Below are 24,293 nucleotides of genomic sequence, written 5' to 3'. Positions count from 1 at the left end.
TTCTGACCCACCCACCGATCTGCTACTTGGATGGCAAGCTTCTTGGCCTCGGGTGGAGGATGGTACCCCAGGGCAAACTGAAGGAGGCGGAGCCTCACCGGCGAAAGGGCTCTTTCCACCCGGTCTCCAGCCTTTGCGTCCTGGACCGCTGCCCCACTTGACGGGGTGTGTGGCGTGGAGGCCAAACGAGAGAGGCTCGCCACCCGCCGTCGCGCACCTCCGCAGTCCCCAGCGGTCTGCCGCCACGCCACCCTGCCCCCAGCGAGCAGGGCCCTAGCACCCCCGTGCGGTGCCTTGGTACGCGCCGCCGGGCGGGCGGGACCCGGCGGGGCGGCTCCCGGGGCGGGTCCCGGGCCGGGCACTGTTGCCCGGACTGCAGCCCCACGGGCCCTGCACAGCATGGGGAGGCGCTGCTGGCCGCGGCGCGCCGTGGCCGCCGCGTGTCTGGGTGCCGCGCTCCTACTCCTGGGCGCCGCGCCCCGCGCCCTGAGCCCGGGTGAGTCCCCGTCGGGCCCTTCCCGGGAGGCACCCGCTGTGTCCTCCCGGTCTCGGGGTGGGGGGGCGGGCGAAGTGGGGGGGGCGAGGTGGGGGTGGGTGGGTGCAGAAAGGCACTAGGCGCCCCCGCCCATGGCCCAGCTCCCCGCAAGGGTGTTGGGCCCCTCGGGAGTTGGTCTCTCAGTGACCAAGAGATGTGATCCTTTGGGGCCTCATAGGCTGTGCGCAGGGACCGGGGTCAGTTGTGGGTGGCCGAGGGCATTGGACCCACCCAGGAACGCAGCCTCATTTACCTTGCCCCAACACCCCTTGGCGCCCCGAAGTCTCTTGGCATAAGCTTGGGTGGGTTGGAGAAGCTTGGCGCTGCCTGGTCCTGAAGGTGGTCCCTCTGTGCCACAGTCACCGCTGCCTGGAGCACCCTGCTCCGCCCCCAGGTCCACAGGGGTAAGGACTTGGGGCTCCTCCGCCCACATTACATGGTCTGGTTGGAGAAACTGAGGCAGCTCGTCATGAGTCCGCAGTGCAAAGTAGCTGCTCTAGGCCAGGCGTGCGCTGAGTCTTACTTCACTTCGTCTCCTCCCCACTTAAAAGTGGGAAACTAAGGCCAGAGAGAGTGAGGGACAGGTGTGGATGGCTAACCCACAGGCTACACAGTATGCCTGGGGGCTGAGATGCCTAGTCAGCAGTGTGTTCCCGTCTCTGGCTCTATTTGCCTTTTCTGGGTGTGAGTGTGTTGGGGTAGGGAGCAGGGACGGGTGGGTAGGGGGTCAGTCTCTACTCCCCGCCCCTACCCTGTGTGGGCTGTGAGAATCCTCAGAGCCCCATCTTTGGTGACTCCCAGACAGGGTCCCAGGAAGTAGATAACCACGCCCCCCAGGGTGGGCAGGGACTGTGAGCCATGGGGTCAAGGTGGCCCAAGAGATGAGGCTGAGGAATCTATTTTGGGGGGACACTCACCCCCCTGGCTGGGTCTAGATTCGTGAATAAAGGTCATTCCACAGCTTTACCTGCTGGATGACCTATTCCCTCTCTCCCCAGGTCCTCAGTACTCCCATCTATCACATGGAGTGCTCAAGTTCTTCCTTATGGGGTTTCTGGGGAGATGAAGTTAAAGGAGTTAGGGAGACAGCACACAGAAAGTGGCTGGTCATGTTTAGGACTCATGATTAGGGTCAGCTGTCCTGATTAGGGGTAACATTGTGCTCCCTTCATGCCGGGGTGAGGGGCTTCCTTCTCCTGCTTTCCCTCAAACCCCCATGCCTGCCTCCGGGCTGGAGGCCAGGGTATAGCTGGGGTCCAGGTGAGCACCCCTTGGAGAGGCCTCCCTAGTGTTCACCCAGTCACCCTGCTACTCGCACTGTTTCCCCCATGTCTGGACTCAGCCGCCCAGATCTGGAGCCCTGTCCAAGCCTGTGGAAGGGAGCTCTGGACAGTTTCTACCACCACCCCTTTCTGTGAGCAGGCGGGCCATCTGAGAGTGGTGTTCCAGGTTCGCAACAGGTGCTCCTGTGTCCTAGCTGAGCAGCGTGTCCCCTAGCACGGTGTGGGCTGTGATCCCAGGGTCTGTGACCGTAGGACAGTTTCTGTCCACCCAGTCATTCAGGGACAAATGTTTACTCAGGACCTGGACTCCCAGCCCCCAGAGCTCAGCATCTGGGGTGGGGTGTGAGAGAGAGAAAAGACCAGAGCGTCTGGGTCCTGGTGTGGGGGGTGTGTCTCAGGGGTATCTACAAAGGAGTAGGTACGATTCAGTAGGCATCTGCGTGTCTGTATCTCTGGGGTTGTATGGCTCTCCCCTCCTGGGACATATCTCTCCTGCTACCTCCTCTACCCAGGTTTGAGAAAAGAGAAATGAGCCAAGGCACTGGTCACTCTCTGCGCTTTGTTCCTTCTCCTTCTAACCCTCTCCTGCAAGACCCAGGAGAACAGGAGCTAGAGAGAGGGACTTATGCCCCCCCCCCCCCAGTCTTTGCTTGGGCCATGTGCCCTGCTGGGCTTCCCTATTATTTGAACACCTTGACACCTTGGCCATGACAAAAGAAGATTAATCAAACCAACCTACCCAACCACCTCTGCTGTCTCCTCCCACCCCCAGCCATGAGCTAAACCCCCTGAGCTCAGAAGCCAGTGAGGGTGTGCTAATTTTGAGCCCACAGGCACCAGGCAGACACCAAGCGCAGACTGCTGGGTGGAAAGGCCTTCTGCCAACCAGCTGGAGGTGGATCCTTCTGTCCAGGGACTCTGAAAATGGCCTCAGTAGGATCCTCGGCATCTCTAAACATGTCCCTAAAGCTGTGTTCCAAGTTGGAAGGGGTTGAAGGCAGGGTGGGGAGCGGGGTGGGGAGGGAGTGAGTCTCTGGCCTGGGGATAGGGCTCCAAGGCACAGGGAGAGTGTCAGCACCTTACTCCAGGCAGGCAGGTCTGTTGCAGTCCCCTCCTTCTCCGAAGCAGACGGTGTTGCCACACATTGGACAGGGGACCCCTGAGCGGCTGCCACTATAGGCCTGGGGCCCATTTACTAGAGCAGAAGTCTGGAGCAGCCCACCCTGGTACCCCCTCGGCCCCCAGGATTCTACCAATGCTGATCTAGTGCCCAGTCACAGGGTCCTGGGGAATGAGGAAGATGCTGGGGGCAAGGTGGGACAGCTGCCCAGGATGCCACTGCCCTCAACACCTACCCTCACGCCAGGGTCCCAGGGGTACCTCCACTGTCCCCTCTTGTCCCCTTCTACCCCTTGCTTCCTCTGTGTCCCTGCCTGGGCATAGCGATGTAACTCTGTCGACCACATATTTGCTGGGCACATGCTCACGTGAGGTGCCTTTCTAAGGCTGGGAGCCAAACTTATTAATACCCCTGCCTGTGCAGACCTTACATTTTTTATATTAAAAATCCAAATTGCCAGTTTGCATCCTCTGTCCCCAGAGGCACCCACAGGGAGAGTCTCCATGCACCCCCTTAAATCTCCTACCTCTGGTTCACAGGGGTGGCATGGGGAGGGGCTGGACCGACTTTCTAGGTTTGCAGGAGTTGAGCATCTTCCCTGATGTTGGGAGGAGACTCTGTCCACTTCCCGGAGACCTGGGGTTGGGGGCAGGGAAGGGAGAGTAGCAAAGAGGTTGGGGGGGTGCTTATTCCCAGTGGAGCCCGCCCTTCCTTCCAGGCTGGACTGTGGCCTTCCTTTCTTCCAGCCACAGCTCTTCTCTTGGGGTCCAGTGCTCCCTGTCTGAGGTCCAGGGGTGATGTGTGCTCACAGAGTTCTTCTCCCCTACCATCCTTCCCGTAAAGTCTCCAGATGGGGAAGGACTCAGGAAGCTCAGGTGGGGACCTTGGCTCTCCCTCCTGCTCCTTCTCCATGCCCTTCCTTCTCTGGCACCACAGCACCTGGGGACTCGGGCCACAGAGACAACTGTACAGACTAAATGCAGGGTCTCTGATAGGGTGCCCCTGCGGCCAGGCAACATAGCAGTCCCAAGGCAGCCATTGCTTTTAATGAAAAAACGGTATTTTGGTTCTACACAGAATAAATGCAGAAATGCCCAATGACTACTGGGGAGTCAGGGAGCTGGGGTGCCAGGGCTCAGGTGGGTCAGTGAGGCTTGGAGCTGAGCAGGGTCGCTCGAGGACCCGGCAGCGGCCCCTCAGTGCAAAAGCCAGGGATCTCTGCGGGGTAGCCAGAGGAGGCTGGAGCAGGCATCTTGCCCTCTACAGCACCCCCACCCGCCTGGTGCCCCATGTCCCCTGCCTCTCACTGAGCCCCCTGCAGGACCCCATCCCATAGACTCTCCCTCCTCTCCCTTGCACAGCGGGGCCCCAGTCCGGGACTCTGCATGCTCCTTTCTCAGTCATGGCTCTTCGGCCCTCAACAGCAAGTGAGGAACCAGAGACTGGGAGCCACCCAGAGGACAGTGTCTCAGTGCGGACATCTCAACTCCTGCCCACTTAAGCCAGATGTGGCTGCCTTCAAAAATGGGTGGATCCAGGGGCTGAAACCATGTCTCCAGCTCTGGGTTTGGCCTTTCTCTATGCTTGCCTCACTTTTAGCTCCCTCAGTCCAAAGGGAGGGCTCTTTTACTGATAATGCCAGGCAGGGTCTCAAGGATGTGTCATATTGGCCAGAATTGGGTCACCTGGTGTCAACCTCTGAGCCAATTGTTGTGGCAGAAGGGGATGGAATGCTCCGATTGGCTAGGCCTGGTCACATGTCTATCCCAGCTGCTGTGGGAGAAGGATGCTTATCAGAAACATGTGGATGGAAGGTAAGCAGGCTCCTTCCTGGAGGGAAATCACGTGGGCTAGCCAAAGGAGGGGAGTGGCTGCTGGCAGCCAAATAAATAGATGCTCACCAAACTGCTGTCCGTTCTCAGAGACTGCTAGAGTGCCCAGGGCTCAGAGGCACCTGTCAGGCCTCCAGAGAGTACCATGAGAAAAGGCTAGCTGGCAAGCGGATGGCCCACTAGAGAAAGCATTAGTAATCCCATTTTGCAAAGAAAGAGACTAAGATCAGGAGCAGGGAAGTAACTTGCTCAAGGTCACCCAGCTAGGAAGTGTGGGGGACAGGATTTAAATCCTAGTCTAAATCCCTAACCTTTATGCTTCCTATTCTGCAGGGCAGGAATATTTGGGTTGGGCTTTGAAGGCTGCATAGGAGTTCACCAGGTGGGAAAATGAAGAAGGGGAATTTTGGGCAGAGAGAATGGCACAGACAAAAGCATGGAGGAGTGAAAAGTCCTGCTGTGCTAAGGGCTGTGCTGTGGGTGGAGCTCTGGGTTCATGAGAAGAGGTGGTGGGGTGGAAGCCGGAAAGGTACTATAAAGTGGGTGTTAATCGGTGGCCTTGAATGGCATACCAGGAAATGGGGTACTCTCCCCATGGCCATAAGCGGCTATCAGTCTTTAAGTAAATATTCACTGACCTTAGGTGAGCTGCAGGGGTTACAAGAATTACAAGAAATCAAGACAGTCCCCATACAGAGCTGACCTTCTGAAGAGGCAGCCAGAAATAACCACATTATTTCAGTGGTTATAAGTGCCATGAATAAATTAAAAGGAGAAATGGAAAGATCCTGGTGTGGAGTGCGGCTCAATGGAGAGACCCTCTTTCCAGAGACTTCAGAGTTGAAATCTAAACATGAAGTGTTTACTCTAAAGTGTAAGGGCTCCAGGAGGAGCATCCCAGCCAAGGAACAGTGCAAAGGTCCTGAGGTGGGAGCTCACCTAATGTATTCATTGCTTGGCAGAAAGACCAGTGTGGCTGGAGCTGGGGGTAAGTGGAAGGTGGGAGGTGCACCAGGAGGGCCTCTGGGAAGGAACAGGAATTTATTGTTAACAAGTAGGAAGCCATGTGGGTTTTAATATAACCAAAGTAGAAGGAAGAGAAATAAGAAGCTGAATGAGGAGACTCTAGTGATTGTCCTTGACATAGCCAAAGGGGCTTGCTGCCCTGAGCTGACTACAATGGAGGGGTTGGGCGACAGGGGTGCTTCCTGATCATTCTGGAGGCAGAGGTGATGAGATTATACCCAAGATCATCTGGCCAGATCAGGGGTTCCATTCCAGGTGGTTTATGGAGTTCAAAAAATTGAGTCTGAATTTTAAATACAAGTGAAGAAATCTCTACTTTTCTTCGGGGGTGGGGGGGTGGGATTGTTTTTTTTATTTTTGAAGGTCTTGTTAATGTGTTCCTCCACGGGCCTGATTACCAGAAGGAATGTCCCTGACCCGGAGACATGCAGGTCAGCCCTGAAGTCCCAGGTCACCCAGGGGACCGAATGGGCTGGGGAAACCCTCCCTCCCACTCCCCCAGCAAGGTCCCCAGGGCCTGTCGGTGCTGTTTGGGCCTGGCTGTCCCTGCCTGTCTGGTCTTGCAACACTATGCCCAGCTAGGACTTATTAACCAGAAACCACATGTTGTAATCTTTGCTCACTGGACTGGGAGTCACCAAAGAGCATTTTCCCCCCAAAAGAATGAAGTTTCAAGTCACCCACAGAATGACTTGCACCCCGCCCGGCTCCAAGGGGCAGCCAAAGCCTTTCCTTAGGGGTGTATGTGCGAAGGGCCATGTATTGGCTTTCTGCTTTCCGTTTCCCTGTGTGGTGGCTCAGCCACTTACCTGTAGGTTTTGTGGGGATGGACCAGGCTGTGCACTGGGCAGAATGGGTGCCCAACAGATATGCCCTCTGATGTGTACATGTGCTCTGGTCTGGGGTGAGATCCTGTTCCTGGGCTTTACTTGCTCTGAGGCCTCAGGCATGTTTCTTTTCCTCTTTGAGCCTCAGTTTCCCTATCTGTCAAACGGAAATAATAATAGTTTCTCCCTGATAGGAGTAAGTGTGTCAATGTCTGCAAAGTGCTGAGCACGGTGCCAGCTGCTGGCTGAGCCCAGGGCTGTGCCCCAGCTGCCTCTTCCCTGGCTCCCCGACCCTGCCGAAACACTGCCTCTTTTGCCAGCTGCCATGCTCTCTTAGGGGCTTCCTGCCCACACGCAGTGGGCCCTGCAGGGTGTTGGGTTGGTCTTCACACTGGTCTCCTGGACTGGGACTGTGGTCTGCTCATGAGGCTGGGGCTGCCTGGTTTCCATGGTCTGGAGCCCTCTGGGCATGAGCACTGGGCTTTCCCAGACTGTGGGCAGCTCACCCCACATTGCTTCCTCCCCTTCAGCCCCAGCTGGTTCGCTTTGAGCTGTTCTACTACTATGATCTCCCTGTTTCTCCTTCTGCCAACCTCTGTCCCCATCACTGTGTGTAGCTCTGTCTCTTTCTCTGTCTGCATCTTTGGCACCCCCTAGTCCCTCCCACCTCCCTTCCACCACCCTCTCCCCGCACCCAGCCCCTTCCATAACCTTCTCTATTTTGGTTTCCTTTTTCAAAGCAGAACCCCATAGAACCCCATTGCGGTTTTGCCTGTGGCTGCCCTGGGCGGGCCCAGGCTCCTCCCTGGCTGTGAGACTGGGCCTGCTGCCTGGCTCTTCCTGGCTTGTCTGCTCATTGGTGCCCTTGGCAGGGAGCCTGGGACCTGAAGCCTCATGGAGGGGCTGCAGGGTGGAGGACACAGGCCAAGAGAGGCTAGGGGCAACCAGAGTGGAGGTTGGGGAATGCCTCTTTGGGGCTACCCGGCCCTCAGATCCAAAGCCCCAGCTTCCCAGAATGGAGGGCTGGCTCCAGGGAACTTCAAGACAATCCCCTTCTGACCCTCCTAGACCCATCTGTCCCCTTCCATGGCCACCCTGCCCATCCCACTAGACTGTAGGTTCTTCTGATCTGTGTGGTAGAAGGGTGGAGTGGGTGGTGTGGCCCAGCCCTGTAATCACTGGCCATAGCTACTCTATAAATAGGGCCTCCCTCTTGTGCCTGTTCCCTCTGACCCTCCACCCCCTGTCCCCTGAGGTCTGGTATGGGACCCATTTTCCTGCAGGCTGTAGCCTGAGCAGGAAATGAGAGTCCCCACACAAGGGCTGGTGTTTCTGAAGGCTGGTTGCCTCCCTCCAAGTTGGGGGGGGTGGGACTTGAGACTGCCAGAGGCATTGCCAGGAGTCCCTAGACAGTAGGCTTCAGATGCACACAGAAGGTTCTGGAGGCCAAGGCGAGGCCTATCCATCTGTCGCTTATTCATTCCTTTGACCAGACTCTGCCAGGCCTGGCTCCAATACAGTGGTTCTAGAAGTGCGATCCTGGGCCAACAGCATGAGCATGACCTGGGAGCCGTTAGAAATGCAGATTCTTGGGTCCCACTCCAGCCCTACCGGGCTAGAACCTCTGCGTGTGGGGCCAGGTAATTATGTTTTCATCCACGCATGCCAAAATCTGAGAACCACTACTCATGGTCAGTTTGCCAACAGTTAACCAAATTTTCAGCTTATCAAATTTTCCAGGTTTATTTCTTCGTCAAAAACACATCTTAAAGAAAACGCCTGAATCTTTTTGATGAATATATTCTTGGCAGTGTTTTGAAGACTCTTCATTTTGTTGAAAGCCAAGGTTCATGGATATGTTCATCCATCTTATGAATATAGTCTCTTCCCATATGATCCTGAATTCTTGAAGATAGTCTTGTGAATAGGCCATAGTCTTATGAACTCAGGAATATATTATGCTAGCCATTTTCTGAATTTGTAAGCTAGACTTACATAAAATGTCCTTGCATATATTCTTTTTTTATGACCAGTATTTTTATTTATTTTCGTTGAGATCTAATTCTCATTCCATAAAATTTCACTTTTTTAAAGTACACAATTCAGTGGTATTCACTGTCTGTAAAAGTTGTGCGATATGACTTCTATATAATTCCAGAATATTAGCCATTAGCAGTCACTCCCCACTTTCCCAGGGACTCCGCTGCTGTGTCCCTCAGCCTCGGGCAACCACTAGTTTCTGTCTCTATGGATTTGCCCATTTTGGCTGTTTCAGGTGAATGGCATCAAACAATACGTGGCCTTTTGAGTTTGGTTTCTCTCACTGAGTAATGTTACAAGGTCTAGCCATGTCAGGTACATGTCATGTACATGTCAGTACAACCTGGGTCAGTACTCCTTTCCTTCTTACAGGTGAATAGGTGTACACGTACCACAGTATTTAATCCTTCATCTGCTGATGGACATTTAAGGCTTTGGTTATTAAATATAATGCCAACAGAAACATATGTGCATAAGTTTTTGTGTGAACGTGTTTTCAGTTCTGCGTATGTACCTAGGAGTGGAGTTGCTAGGGCATAGGCTAATTTTATGCTTAACTTTTTTCCCCCCAATTTTTGTTATTATGGTGAAATACATGTCAGATAAATTTTGCTGTCTTCATTGTTTTTGTATGGTTCAGTGATATCAACGCCTTCACAGTGTTTTGTGACCATCCTCTTCAGAGCTCTTTTTGTCTGGTAGAACTGAAACTCTGCACCTATTAAATGACTCCCCGTTCTGCCCTCCGCACCCCGGCGACCATCCCCTGCTTTATAACTCATTGGTTTTTACCACTCCGGGTACTCTGCAAGTGGAATCATTCATAAGTGGTCCTTTTGTGACTGGCTTCTTTCACTCAGCATAATCTCCTCAGGGCTCACCCATGTTGTAGCCTGTGTCAGAGTTTCCTTTCCTTCCCAGGCTAATACTGTATGAATGGACCCCATTTTGCTTATCCATTCTTCTCTTGATGGCCTCTCGGTTGCTTACACGTTTTAGCTATTGTGAACAATGCTGCTGTGAACATGGGTGTGCAAGTATCTCTTAGACATCCTGTTTTTTCAGCTCCTTTGGGTATATACCCAGAAGTGGAATTGCTGGGTCATATGGTAATTCCACATTTAATTGCCTGAGGGGCCTCCATGCTATTTTCCTAGAAGCTGCCCCTTGTTATCTCCCCACCAACAGTATACAGGGTTCCAATTTCTCCACATTGACAACACTCGTTTTCTCTCTTTTTTTTTGATAGTAGCTATAATAATGGGTGTGAGGTGGTAATCTCATTATCATTTTGATTTGCATTTACCCAATGATTAGTGAAACTGACCATCTTTTCATGTGCTTCTTGATCATTTGTATATCCTCTTTGGAGAAATGCTACTCAAGTCCTTTGCCCTTTTAAAAAATTTTTTGTTGTTGTTGAATTTTAGGAGCTCTCTATATATCCCTTATCAGATACATAATTTATAAATATTTTCTCCTATTCTTTGCATTGTCTTTGGGTGCACACATTTTTTAAAAATTTAATTTATTTTAATTCAATTAATTCACACATACTGTATTATTAGTTTCAGAGGTAGAATTTGGTGATTCACCAGGTGTGTATAACACCCAGTGCTCATTACATTATGTGTCCTTTTAATGTCTGTCACCCAGTTACTTCATCCCCCTACTCACCTCCCCTCCAGCAACCCTCAGTTTGTTTCCTAGAGTTAAGAGTGTCTTATGGTTTGTCTCCCTCTCTGATTCCATCTGACTTTATTTTCCCCTCCTTTCCCCTATGATCCTCTGTTTTGTTTCTTAAATTCCACATATGAGTAAAATCATATAATCATAAAAAAGAAATTTGCCCATTTCTTGACTGGATTATTTGGTTTTTGGGGGTTGAGTTTGATAAGTTCTTTATAGATATTGGATACTATGGATGCAACTCATATAATTATATGATTGACTTATTTTGCTTAGCATAATACCTTCTAGTTCCATCCACATCATTGTAAATGGCAAGATTTCATTCTTTTTGATGGCTGAGTAATAGTCCATTGTATATAATATACATATAATATCACATATATATATAAATTATAAATATATATGTGTGTATATATATAAATATATATGTGTGTGTGTATATATATATATACACATATATATATATATATATATCACACTTTCTTTATCCATTTATAGGTCAATGGATATCTGGGCTCTTCCTGTAGTTTTGGCTGCTGTGGACATTGCTGCTATAAACATTGGGGTGCAGGTGCCCCTTTGGATCACTACATTTATATCTTTGGAGCAAATACCCAGTAGTGCAATTGTTGGGTCATAGAGTAGCTCTATTTTTAACTTCTTGAGGAGACTCCATGCTGTTTTCCAGAGTGGCTACACCAGCTTGCATTCCCACTAACAGTGTAGGAGGGTTCCCCTTTCTCCATATCCTCACCAGCATCTGTTGTTTCCTTTATTGCTAATTTAAGCCATTCTGACTAGTGTGAGGTGCTATCTGATTGTGGTTTTGATTTGTATTGTCCTGATGTCAAGTGATGTTGAGCATTTTTTCATGTGTCTGTTGGCCATTTGTATGTCTTCTTTGGAGAAATGTCTGTTTATGTCTTTTGCCCATTTCTTGACTGGATTATTTGTTTTTTGGGGGTTGAGTTTGATAAATTCTTTATCGATATTGGATACAATGGGTGCACAAAGTTTTTAAATTTCCAGCAAGTCCATTTACCTATTTCTTCTTTTGCTACCTGCGCCTTTGATCCTATCCAAGAAACCATTGCCAAATCCAATATCATGAAGATATTGTCTTATGTTTTCTTGTTTTAGGTCTTATGTTTAGGTCTTTGACCCATTTTGACTTAAATTTTATCTATTATGTGAGGTGAGGGTCTGACTTCATTCTTTTGCCTGTGAATATCCAGTTTTCCCAGCACCATTTGTTGAAAAGAGTGACATTTCCCCTTTGAATGGTTAAAATCATTTGACCATATATGTAAGTGTTTATTTCTGGGCTCTCTATTCTATTCTACTGATTTATATGTCTGTCCTTACACCACCCACTGTTTTGTTACTATAGCTTTGAAGTTAGTTTTGAAATTAGGAAGCATGAGTCCTCCAGTTTTGTTCTTTTTCAAGTTATTTTTGGCTATTTGGGGTCCCATATGAATTTCAGGATGGGTTTTTCTATCTCTGCAAAAAACGTCATTGGAATTTGACAGAGATTTCATTGAATCTGTAGGTTGTTTTGGGTAGTATTGACATTTTAGCAATATTAAGTTTTCTAATCCATGAACATGGGGCATGTTTCCATTTCTTTGTGTCTTATTTATTTCAATAGTGTTTTGTAGTTTTCACTGTACAAGTCTTCCACCTCATTGGTTAAGTAATTCCTAAGTATTTTCTTTTTTACACTATTGTAAATGGAATTGTTTTTGTGCTTTCTTTTTCATATTGTTCATTGTTTTTGTATGGAAATGCAATGGATTTTTGTATGTTGATGTTGTATCCTGCTACTTTGGTGAACTCATTTATTAGTTCTAACAATTTTTGTGGGTGGAATCTTCAGGGATTTCTGCATCTAAGTACATGTCATCTGCAAACAGAGATAATTTTATTACTTCCTTCCAGTTTAGATATCTTTTCTTTTTCTTGTCTAATTTCTCTGACTAGAGCTTCCAGCATTATGTTGAATAGAAGGGGCAAAAATGGGCATCCTTGGAGCACCTAGGTGTCTCAGTGGGTTAAAGCCTCTGCCTTCAGCTCAGGTCATGATCTCAGGGTCCTGAGATTGAGCCCTGCATTGGGCTCTCTGCTCTACAGGGAGCCTGCTTCCCCCTCTCTCTCTGCCTGCCTCTCTTCCTAGTTGTGATCTCTGTCTGTCAAATAGATAAATATATAAATAAATCTTTTTAAAAAATGGGCATCCTTGCCTCATTCCTGATGTAGAGGAAAAACTTTTGTCTTTCACTACTGGGTATGATGTTCGCTGTGGGTTTTTCATATATGGTTTATATTGTGTTGTAGTAATTTCCTTCTATTCCTTGGTTTTTGAATTTTTTTAATCATGAAAGTATGTTGAATTATGTCAAATGCTTTTTCTGTGTCAAGTTTTTCCCCCTTCATTCTCTTAATGTGATGTATTACGTGATTGGTGTTTGTATGTTGAACTATCCTTGCATTCTAAGAATAAATCCCACTTGGTTATAATGCATAATCTTTTAAATGTGCTGTTGAGTTACATTTTCTAGTATTTTGTGGAGTATTTTTGCATCAATATTCATAAGAGATATTAGTCTGTAGCTTTCATTTCTTATAGTGCCTTTGGCTCCCCGCCCCCCCAATCAGAGTTGTACTGGCCCCGTAGAATGAGTTAGGAAGTGCTCCCTCTTCTTTGGTTTTGGAAAAGTTTGAGAAGGACTTGTATTAGTTCTTTAAATGTTTGATTGACTACAGCAGTGAAGCCATCATGTCCATGGATTTTTTTTGTCTAGAAATTTTTGATTACTGATTTGATCTCCTTACTAGTTATAGGTTTTCTCAGATTTTCTAACTACCTATTTATTTAGTCTTAATACATTTTGTGTTTTTTAGAAATTTGTCTATTTCATCAAGGTTATCCAATTTTTTTTTTTTTGGCATACAGTTGTTCATAGTACTCTTATTTTTTTTTATTTCTGTAGTCACTAGTAATGTCCCACTTTCACTTCTGATTTTAGTAAGCTGTACCTTCTTTTTTCTTGGTCCATCTAGCTAAAAGTTAGTCAACTTGTGGACCTTTCCAAAGAACCAATGTTTGGTGTTCTTGATTTTCCCTATTTTTCTATTCTCTATTTCATTTATCTCTGCTCTAATCTTTATTATTTCCTTCTTTCTTAAAGCTTTGGGTTTATTTTTTCTTTTTCTAGTTCCTTAAGTTGTAAAGTTAGATTGCTGATTTTAGATCTTTCTTTTATTTTTTGATGTAAGCATATATAGCTATAAATTTTCTCCTAAACATTTTTACTGCATCCCATAAGTTTGGTATATTGTTTTTATTTCTGTTTGTCTCCACGTATTTTCTAATTTCCCTTGTGATTTCTTTGATCCACTGGTTTTTTAGAAGTGTGTTCTTTGATGTCTACAAATTTGTGGATTTTCCAGTTTTCCTTCTGTTACTGATTTCTGACTTCACCCTGCTGTGGTTAGAGAACATACTTTGTATGATATATGTCTTTTAAAATCTATCATGACTTATTTTGTGGCCTAACCTATAGACTATCCTGGGAAATGTTCCATGTGCATTAGACAAGAATGTGTATGCTGTTGTTATTCAATAGAGTGTTTTGTATATGTCCATTAGATCTAGTTGGTTTACTGTGATACATAAGTCCCCTGTTTCCCTCCTCATCTTCTCTCTGGTTGCTTAATTCATTATTATGAGTGGTATATTAAAATCTCCCACCTATTATTTCTCCCTCCTATTCTGTTATTTCTCCCTCCTGTTTCTCCCTTCTATTTCTGCTATTTCTCCCTCCTATTCTGTTAATTTTTGTTTCATATACTTCGATGGCCTACCATTAGGTAAGAAAATGCTGTAATTGTTTTCTCTTCTTGCTGTATTGAAACTTTTATTTATATATAAAGTCCTTCTTTGTCTCCTATAAACTTTTGATTCAAAGTCTATTTTGTCTGGTATGAATATAGTCACATTTACTCTATTTTGTTATTACTTGCTTGGAGTATCTTTTTCCATCCTTTCACTTTCAACCAGTTGGGATCTCAAGTGAGTCTCTTGTAGACAGCGTATAGAGTTGGGTCAGATATTTTTATCCATTCTGCCAATTTCTGCATTCTGACCACAGAGTTTAATCCATTGACATTTAAATTACTGATAAAGAGGAACATCTGTCATTTTGTTATTTGTCTTCTCTATGCTTAGTTTTTTTATTCCTCATTTCCTGTTATACTGTCTACTTTTGTGCCTAGTCAATTTATTTTTTGTAGTAAAATGTTTAAATTACTTTCTCATTTCTTTTGTGGATACCATGGAGATTATACTGAATATCCTAAAATTATACATTGTATTTTGAATTTATACAAATTTCTTCATTTGAATTCGCCATACTTTTCCTGTTTCTTTGTATGACTTCTAATTTTTTTGTTGAACACTGAACATCTGAATCAAAATGTACCTCTGGAAATCAGATTCTCTTTCTCAGTGATTGCTGTTTTTAGTTTCTGTTTTTGTTTTTCTGATTGTTGTAGTCTGTGCTGAGGTTCAGCCCAAGGTATAAATTTAAAGACTTCTTAGGTCTTTTCTGAGCTCTTCCTGGGCATTCAGTCAGTTTCTATTTTTCCCCACCTATGCGGTTGTTTTGAATGTTTTAGTATGTAATATCTGGCTCCAAAAAGGGGAAAAGAGAAAAATGAAAGGTGGGGAAAAGTAAACCAGCTCTTCAAAGTAAACCAGACTTCTCCTGGAAGTCACTTTATGTGGAGGGGGAGGGGCTTGCAACAATGTGGGGAGGTACAACCAATCAAAGCACAGATCTCTGATATTTGGAGAACAGGTCTCTTTTGCCCTCTCTGGCTCTTTTGTGCTGTATGTAAACTGCTCCATGAACACATGCACAGCTGCATGCCATGTGGTGGGGGTGGGGGATGGGTAGCTGCCCTGTGCTAAGAGCTGAAACTAACTGAAATTTACCACTAATTACCATTTAAGCCTTCCTTTGGAAGTTGAAATCCTTCAAAGGACTCCAGAATTCCAATTCGCTCCGATGTATCAGATAGATTCTGCTAGTACAATTGTTGCCTAGGTGGAGGGACAGATTCTTGGTGTTCCTAGTCTGTCATCTTTACAAAATCATCTAGGCTTAGCTTTTTTTTTTTTTTTTTTTTAATTTTTTATTTACTCATTTGAGAGACAGAGAGAGCACAAGCAGGGAGTGGGAGACTCCCTGCTGACCCAGGAGCCCCACATGGGACTCTATCCCAGGACCTAGAGACCATGATCCAAGCTGAAGGCAGACACTTAACCATCTGAGCCATCCAGGTGCCACTAGGCTTAACTTTTTTTTTTTTTTTAAGTTTTTTTTTTTTCTTTTTTTTGACAGAGAGAGAGATCACAAGTAGGCAGAGAGGCAGGCAGAGAGAGGGGGAAGCAGGCGCCCTGCTGAGTAGAGAGCCATATGCGGGGCTCGATCCCAGGCCCCTGAGATCATGACCTGAGCTGAAGGCAGAGGCCTAACCCACTGAGCCACTCAGGTGCCCCCCTAGGCTTAGCTTTTAAGGAATTGCCAAACTGTTTCCTGTGGCAAAATATCTCTGTTTTTACATTCCCACCATCAAAGTATAAGGGCTCCAATTTTTCCACATCCTAACCAACACTTGTTTTTGTCTTTTTCTATTACAGCCATCTTGGTGGGTGAGAAGTTGTGTCTTAAGGAGGTTTCCTAACAGCTAGAGATGTTGAGCATCTTTTTATCCATTATTGGCAATTTGTATATTACTGGAGAAATGTCTATTCATATCCTTTGCCTACTTGAAAAGTTGGGTTATGTCTTTTATCATTTGGTCATAGACGCTCTTTATATATTCTGGATACTAGTCCTTTATCAGTTATATCATTTGAAAATATTTTCTCCAAGTTGGCGGGTGCTCTTTTCACCCTCTTGATGGTGTCCTTGGAAGCAGAAAAGTTTTTAATGTTGTTATAGTCTAGTTTATCTATTTTTTCTTTTGTTGTTTGTGCTTTTGATGCCATATCTATGAAATCACTGCCAACTCAGAGATCATGGAAATATATGTCTATGTTTTCATTATGAGTCTTATATTTTTATCTCTTACATTTAGGCCTATGATCCATTTTGAGTTAGTTTTTGTATATGGTTTGAGGTAGCGGTACAATTTCATTCTTTTACATATGGATATCCAGTTGTCTCAGCAAAGTTTATCATAAAGACTATTTTTTTCCCTATTGAATTGTCTTGGCACCCTAATCAAAAAGATCCTTAGATCTTAAAACAATTTTTTTTTTTAAAGATTTTATTCATTTATTTGACTGACAGAGATCACAAGTAGACAGTGAGGCAGGCAGAGAGAGAGGGGGAAGCAGGCTCCCTGCCGAGCAGAGAGCCCGATGTGGGGCTCGATCCCAGGACCCTGGGATCATGACCTGAGCCGAAGGCAGAGGCTTAACCCACTGAGCCACCCAGGCGCCCCAAGATCCTTAGATCTTAAATGTAAATGTTTGTTTCTGAATTGTGAATTCTATTTCATCAGTCAGTATCTCTCCTATTCCAGCACCACATAGTCTTAATTACTGTAGCTTCATAGTAAGTAGGTGAAATTAGGAAGTGTGAGATCTCCAAATTTGTTCCTTTTCAAGATTATTTTGGATATTCTAAATCCCTTGAATTGTCAAATTAAGTTAAGGATCAGCTGTCAATTGTCAACAACTGTAAATCTGCAAAAAAAGACAGCTAGGGGGGCGCCTGGGTGGCTCAGTGGGTTAAAGCCTCTGCCTTCGGCTCAGGTCATGATCCCAGTGTCCTGGGATCAAGCCCCACATCGGCTCTCTGCTCAGCGGGGAGCCTGCTTCTTCCTCTCTCTCTGCCTGCCTCTCTGCCTACTTGTGATCTCTGTCTGTCAAATAAATAAATAAAATCTAAAAAAAAAAAAAAAAGACAGCTAGGGTTTTTATAGCAATAGTATTAGTAATCTGGGGAGGACTGCCACCTTAATGACATTAAGTCTCCCAATCCATGAACATGGGATATTTTTCCATTCATTCAGGTCTTCAATTTCTTTCAGTGATGTCTTGTAGTCTTCAGTGATAAGTCTTGCACTTCATTTGTTAAATTTAATCCTTAATATTTTATTCTTTTTAACTATTGTAAGTGGAGATTTTTTGTAATTTCAATTTCAGATATATCATTACTAGTATTTAGAAATACAATTGACTATTGAATATTGATCTTTTATTCTACAACCTTGCTGAACTCATTTATTAGCTCTTAGCTCTAATAGTTGATGGATTCTATGTATTATAGAATATATATATATTATGGTGGATTCTATATAATCTATATATATTCATGTTATCTACAAACAGACATAATATTACTTTTTCTGTTCCAATCTGGATGCCTTTTCTTTCTTTTTCTTTCCCAGTTACCCTGGCTAGAACTTCTAGTACATTGTTGAAAAGAAGTGGTAAAAGTGGGCATCCCTTGTTTTGTTCCTGATCTTAGAGGTAAAACATCTGGTTTTTCACCATAAAATATGTTTTTCCTAGATGGCCTTTATCAGTTTGAAGAAGTTCCCTTCAAGTTCTAGTTTGTTTAGTGTTTTTATTATGAAGGGTATTGAATATTGTACTTTTCCTGCATGTATTGATAATTATGTGGGTTTTTTCTTTTACTCTATTAATATGGTAGTGTATTACCTTGATTGATTTTTGTATGTTGAATCACTCTTGCACTCCTGGGGTATATATTACTTGGTTATATATAACCATTTCATATGTTGATGGGTTCAGTCTGCAATCTGCAGTATTTTTTTTTTATGTTCATAAGAGATACTATTCTGTCATTTTCTTTTCTTGTGATATCTATGTCTGGTTTTGATATCAGGGTAATACTGGGCTCATATAATGAGTTAGGAGGTATTTTACACCCCCAATTCTGTTTTGTATTTTTGAGAGGGGTAAAGAGTTTGGAAGATATTGGTTTTAATTCTTCTTTAAATACTTGGTAAAATTCACTAGTGAATCATCTGATTCTGGGCTTCTCTCTCTTTTTTTTTTTTAATATATTACTACTTCAGTATATGTATACATATTATCATACATTGCATTATTATATATATTATTTTACACTGCATTATTATACATATTATATAGTACATTATTACACATATACATTATACATAAATGGTTCTATGTCATTGGGATTTTCTATTTTTTTTTGAGTCAATTTCAGGAATTCTCATCTTTTTAGGAATTGTTCATGCCGTTCTCATTTCTGTAAGATTCAATTCTAATGGTTTCTCTTTCATTCCTGTTTTTAGTAATTTGAGACTTCATTCTTCTTGGTTGGTCTGTCTAGCTGAAGGTTTGCCAGTTTTGGTGATCTTTTTGAAGACTGCATTATACTGTAGAAAAATGTGATCAAGAAGCAGAAGATCATGAGCCTATGCTTACCTAAATCAACGACATTATGTTAATTGAATATGTAGGAAGATATTCCTTAAAATGCCTTTAGAGTAAAAGAATAAATTTAGTAAGGAGAGTTTTTGGTAGTTTTAGGAAGATTGAAGAGTGCAGCAGCGAGACAGATTGTATACCTGCGCACTGTCTTCCAATCTGGGAGACAGTGAAACCTGCATTTACCATCAAGTGACATACACATTGGCCAGGGAATTACAGGCTGCTGTAGGAGTCATGTGACCTGGTGGGCTGTCACTGGAAAACCTGCAGCTTGGCTGTGCTACCTCTATTGCTACCCAGCCCTTTCTGGCTGCCCACATCCAGGATCTCAGGAGGCTGCAATGCCAGCCAGCTTGGTGAGCCCCTTAGGGCCCCATGGACATGGGGCTGGTAGGCGTGGGGCATGAAATGAAGGCAGATGGAGATGGGTAAGTTTGGGTGGCCAGGTCTTTACCAATGGGCTGTGGGCTGAGTTCCACATTTCTTCTCATCCCTGCCTACCTGGTGTCCTCCAGCTCTGAAGGTGGGGGGGTGACATGGGGCAGGAGCAATACCAAGTATCCTGCCCTGGTGGATTAGGGGGCCTATCAGTGGCCCACACCCCATCAAGCCTCCTGGAGGCAGGTGAGACACAAGAGGGAAACTGAGTCCCAGAGGTAGATCAAATGTGCCTAAGGGAGTTGGCCAAGTCCCCCAAGGGCTACAGCCAGCCCAACTGATGTCTCTTTCTTTATGTCCCATAGCATTTGAAAACAGCTTGGGCTCTGGCTGGCTTGGTGGGAAGAGGAGGAGTCCCCTGCAGATGCTTTATGACTTGGACCAGGTAGGTGGACAGACCCCTATCCAGTGATGCCTCCCTCTACCTCCAGCCACAGGAAACTGAGAACTGAGTTTCCAGTGTAGAACTTCCATCTTGGGATTGGAGCCCACAGTTGGACTTAAAGAGGCTTCCTCTGTAAGTCAAGGCCCCGTGCAGAGAGGAAAATGTCTGTGACAAGGGCAAATCTTAGGACAAGCTAAGAGACCTGGTCTCCACCCACCCACCCACCTACCCTCCTACCCATCCATCATCCACCCAACAACAGGCTGAAGTCACGCTGTGCCAGGCACTCTACCATGTGTTGAGGATATAAAAGAATAAAGGACCTTCAGGAAGTTGACAGTCTAGTGGGGAGACAGGAATTAGGTGACCCCCCCCCCCCAGATCTTAATACCTGCTGTGATAGGGAAACATGCAGGGAGCCCTTGCCCTCACGCTGTTCTCAGGCACTGGGACCAGGAGGCTTGCTGTCTCAGACATTCCACTTCTGCTGTGAACCATGCATAGCCCAAACACACACACAGACCCCACTGAGAGCCACAGACCCCCGCTCACACACACATCAGCAGGCACAAGGAGAGGCACCCATTCAGACAGCATGTATAGAGCACCTACTGTATGCAGGCTGTGATCGGGATGCTGCTGATCCAGTGGCAAGCAGGTCAGCTGGGTCCCTGACCTGTATAGCTGACCTCACAGCTTAAGTTGTGTGAGGCTGCTATGACTGGTTCTTCCCCCAAGGCTCTGCACATGATTGTAAGTGGGGTCTGCTGGCAAGGAAGGACGGTGACTGACAGTTGGGTGGATGGCCAACTTGACCTGCGACAAGAAATATGTGGGGATGTCTGGAAGCTGAAAGCAGACCTTGGCTGTGGGGCCACTAGATACAGCCTTCTACTGGCACCCATGTGGAGCCAGGCTTTTGAGGCCAGTCCTGTGAGTCTGCCTTAGAGGGAAGGGAATCCTCCTAGTTCTTTCACAACCCTCACTGCTCTGAGGTTGGCAGCCAGCCCTCAGTGAGATTTTGAAAAAGAAAGATAAGCACATGATAGGGCATCCAACCCTTCAAAAGAGTACATCCAGTGAAGAGTACCTTCCCTTCCCACCCTGGCCCTGGTTACCCCTGCAGGCGACCAGTTCATTCCCTGTGTGCCTTTCCAGGCATGTGTGTAGTGTCCAATGCTGTCAGGTGCTTAGATACTTTTCCAGCATCATACCTACAGGTATATATGTCCTCTTTTTTTCTGCTTCATGTTCAAATTGAGACAAATTCAAACACATACAGAAATAAAATGTACAACGAACCCCCACATTCCCATAACCCAGTTTAAACAGTGATCAACTCTTGTCCAATCCTATTTCATTCAGACCCCTCTCCCTCCCTTCCTACCTGGGCTTATTTGGAAGCAAATCCCAGCCTTGTTCATTACATGACAATTTCAACATACATCTAAAAGAGAGGCTCCCAGGGCACCTGGGTGGCTCAGTCAGTTGTGTCCAACTCATGATTTTGGCTCAGGTCATGATCTTGGGGTTATGAGATGGAGCTGTGCATTGGGCTCTGATCTCAGCAGGGCACTGCTTGGGATTCTCTCTCTCTCTCTCCCTCTGCCCCTCCCCACCATGCTCATTCTCTCTTCCCCCCATTCTCTCTCTCTCTCTCTCTCTTTCTCTGAAACAAATGTCTTTTAAAAACATTAAAATACGAGAGGCTCCCTACAACCTATCCTTTCTGAAACATTTTTTCCCTTTCTTTCCTCACCCTTTGTAAACCGAAAGTGTGACATGTCAACTCTTATTCTGTACTTTAGCTTTTATCACTAGCAGGATCTTGGATTTCTGCAGGATACTTTTAAAGTCATGAGAAGCTCAAGTGAGCACCTCCCCACACACAGACACATTCTTCCCCTTCCCACCCAGCAACAGCAGATACTCTTACGTGGGCACTGGACCAAGTGTCCCACCATTTCAGGTGCTACTTTGTCCTTCCCTGAAATGGAAACACAAGGCTTTTTTTCATAATTGGGATATAACTCACATACCACAAAATTCACTCTTTTAAAGTGTACACTTCAGTGGTATGTAGTGAACTTACAAGGCCGCATAGCCATCACCACTCTCTAACTACAGAACACTTTCATCACCCGCAAAAAGAAACCCAGCACCCATTAGCAGTCCCTCCCCCTCCCTTCCCACCTGCCCCTGACAACTACCAGTCTACTTTCTGTCTCTATGGATCTATTCTAGACATTTCATGTAAGTGGAATCCATCATACAACATGTGGCCTTTTGTGTCTGGCTTCTTTCACTTGGCAGGCATAATCTTTTTCTTAGGGTGCATCAGAACTTCATACCTTCTATGGCTGGGTAATATTCCCTTTTATGGACAGACCACATACTATGTATCCAGTCATCATTGATGGACATTTGAGTTGTTTCCACCTTTTGACTATTATGAATAAGGTTGCTGTGAACATTTATGTACCAGTCTTGGCCTGACATATGTTTCTAGTTATCTTGGGTATATACCTAGATGGATCATCTGTTTGTTTTGTTTTGTTTTGTTTTTTGAGAAGCTGCCAAACTGCTTTCCACAACAGCTGTATCATTTTACATTCTCACCAGCAATGAATGAAGGTCCCATTTTCCCACGTCCTGCACAATGTTTATTATTATTTTTATTATATCTTGAAGGTTTTTAAGGCAATTTTGAGAAATTAAAAACACTTTTCCTAAGAAGTCTTGGATGAAAATCAGGAAGAGGAGGGGCGGGAGGGGGAGTCTTGGAAATGGAGACCCTGTTTGGTGCAGAAGGGACTTGAAGGAAAGGAGCCACCATTCTGTAGCTTGGATCTTAGCACAGCTGAGACAGGCTGGGAGGGGCTGGCCCATGTATACTAATACCACCTAATTTATAGAGTTGTAAGGTGCACAGCAAAGTGCCTGGCATACAGTAGGTGCTAGATAAATAGTGGATGTTAGTATTTCACAGAAGAGAGACGGGCTTCAGCGAGGGCAAGTTTCCTGCCCAACTACTGAGGTTAGAATTTGTTGTTGGGGAAAAAAAAATCAAGAGCCAAAGGAACATACCAATTCCTAAATACAGAATTCGCTAATTTTATTATTGAACAAAAAAGTATCTTAGTAGCCTACAGATGGCTGCATTTCTCAGCTCTTTATATGGAATTAACGCTGTTGTTCTTATACACTATCTCGCTTTTAGTAAACAGTGAGCAGATATTCAATTTGTGCCCACGCTCACCACTCTGATGACTTATTAATCAGGCTTACTCTGACACCAGCATATGCATTACCAGGACCTCCTTGGTCCTGAGTGTCCAACCCTATTTGTCACATCCTTCCACCTGCCTCAGTGAGGTTAGAGTCACACACACACACACACCCCAATTCTGGTCTACGGCAGATCCCTGGGTCCCAAATCACAATGATGGGTGGCAGTGCCGGGGTTCAAATCCTCCGTTCCTTCTCCACGGGCTGGTGGGCGCAGGGCCCGCAGCAATGACCCCACCTCCGCTCCCCTCCCCCCACCTCCGCTGTCGCCCGCAGGGCCCGAGCTCCGCCCTGGCGGAAGTGCACCGGCAGCGGCGGGACCTGCTGCGCCGCGCCTGCAGTCGCCACACGCGCCGGCAGCGCCTGCTGGGGCCCGAGGACCTGCGGCACGTGCTGGTGGACGACGCGCATGGCCTGCTCTACTGTTACGTGCCCAAGGTGGCCTGCACCAACTGGAAGCGCGTGCTGCTGGCGCTGAGCGGCCGCGCCCGCGGCGACCCACTCGCCATCCCCGCGCACGAGGCGCACGCGCCGGGCCGCCTGCCCTCGCTGGCCGACTTCAGCCCGGCCGAGATCAACCGGCGGCTGCGCGCCTATCTGGCCGTCCTCTTCGTGCGCGAGCCCTTCGAGCGCCTGGCGTCGGCCTACCGCAACAAGTTCGCGCGGCCCTACAGCGCGGCCTTCCAGCAGCGCTACGGCACGCGCATCGTGCGGCGCCTGAGGCCGCGCGCGCACCCCGACGCTCTGGCGCGCGGCCACGACGTGCGCTTCGCCGAGTTCCTGGCCTACCTGCTGGACCCGCGCACGCGCCGCGAGGAGCCCTTCAACGAACACTGGGAGCGCGCGCACGCGCTCTGCCACCCGTGCCGCCTGCGCTACGACGTGGTGGGCAAGTTCGAGACGCTGGCGGAGGACGCCGCCTTCGTGCTGGGCCTGGTGGGCGCTTCCGGCCTGCGTTTCCCGGCGCCCCCGCCCGGGGCCAAGGGGGCTGCCGCCCGCGACCTGGCCGAGCGCCTCTTCCGGGACATCAGCCCCTTCTACCAGCGGCGCCTCTTCGACCTCTACAGGATGGACTTCTTGCTCTTCAACTACTCTGCCCCTTCCTACCTGCGGCTGCACTAGGCCGTGGAGCCCCCGTGGGGTCCGTCACACTAACCGATGCCCCGGGGTCTCAGGTGGGGCCGGACAGTGCGCGTGCTGGGGCTGCCTGCCCGGACTCCACTCTGATCACCACGGCCCCCCGCTTTTCCCTGCTTGGCCGGCCCACCGGGGCCTCCATCCCACCTGGCCAGGTTTGGGTGCCGCCCACCTCAGACAGCTGTAC

The 24,293-nt window shown here is 46.8% G+C and overlaps 1 protein-coding gene across 1 annotated transcript; it reads left to right on the top strand.

Annotated features, from left to right (window-relative positions):
* The first annotated feature begins 381 nt into the window (after window positions 1-381).
* On the top strand, window positions 382-24,293 carry CHST13 (carbohydrate sulfotransferase 13). Its single transcript, XM_032842842.1, has 3 exons — window positions 382-496; window positions 19,602-19,681; window positions 23,246-24,293. The coding sequence occupies exons 1-3, from the start codon at window positions 400-402 to the stop codon at window positions 24,089-24,091; spliced, it is 1,023 nt and encodes a 340-aa protein (XP_032698733.1). The 5' UTR covers window positions 382-399; the 3' UTR covers window positions 24,092-24,293.

Source organism: Lontra canadensis, unplaced genomic scaffold (genome assembly GCF_010015895.1).
Source record: "Lontra canadensis isolate GAN:19392208 unplaced genomic scaffold, GSC_riverotter_1.0 scaffold133, whole genome shotgun sequence".
Classification (NCBI taxonomy): Eukaryota; Metazoa; Chordata; class Mammalia; order Carnivora; family Mustelidae; genus Lontra; species Lontra canadensis.
The sequence above is the reverse complement of the archived record's forward strand: the minus strand, read 5'-3'. Positions and strand labels throughout refer to the sequence as shown.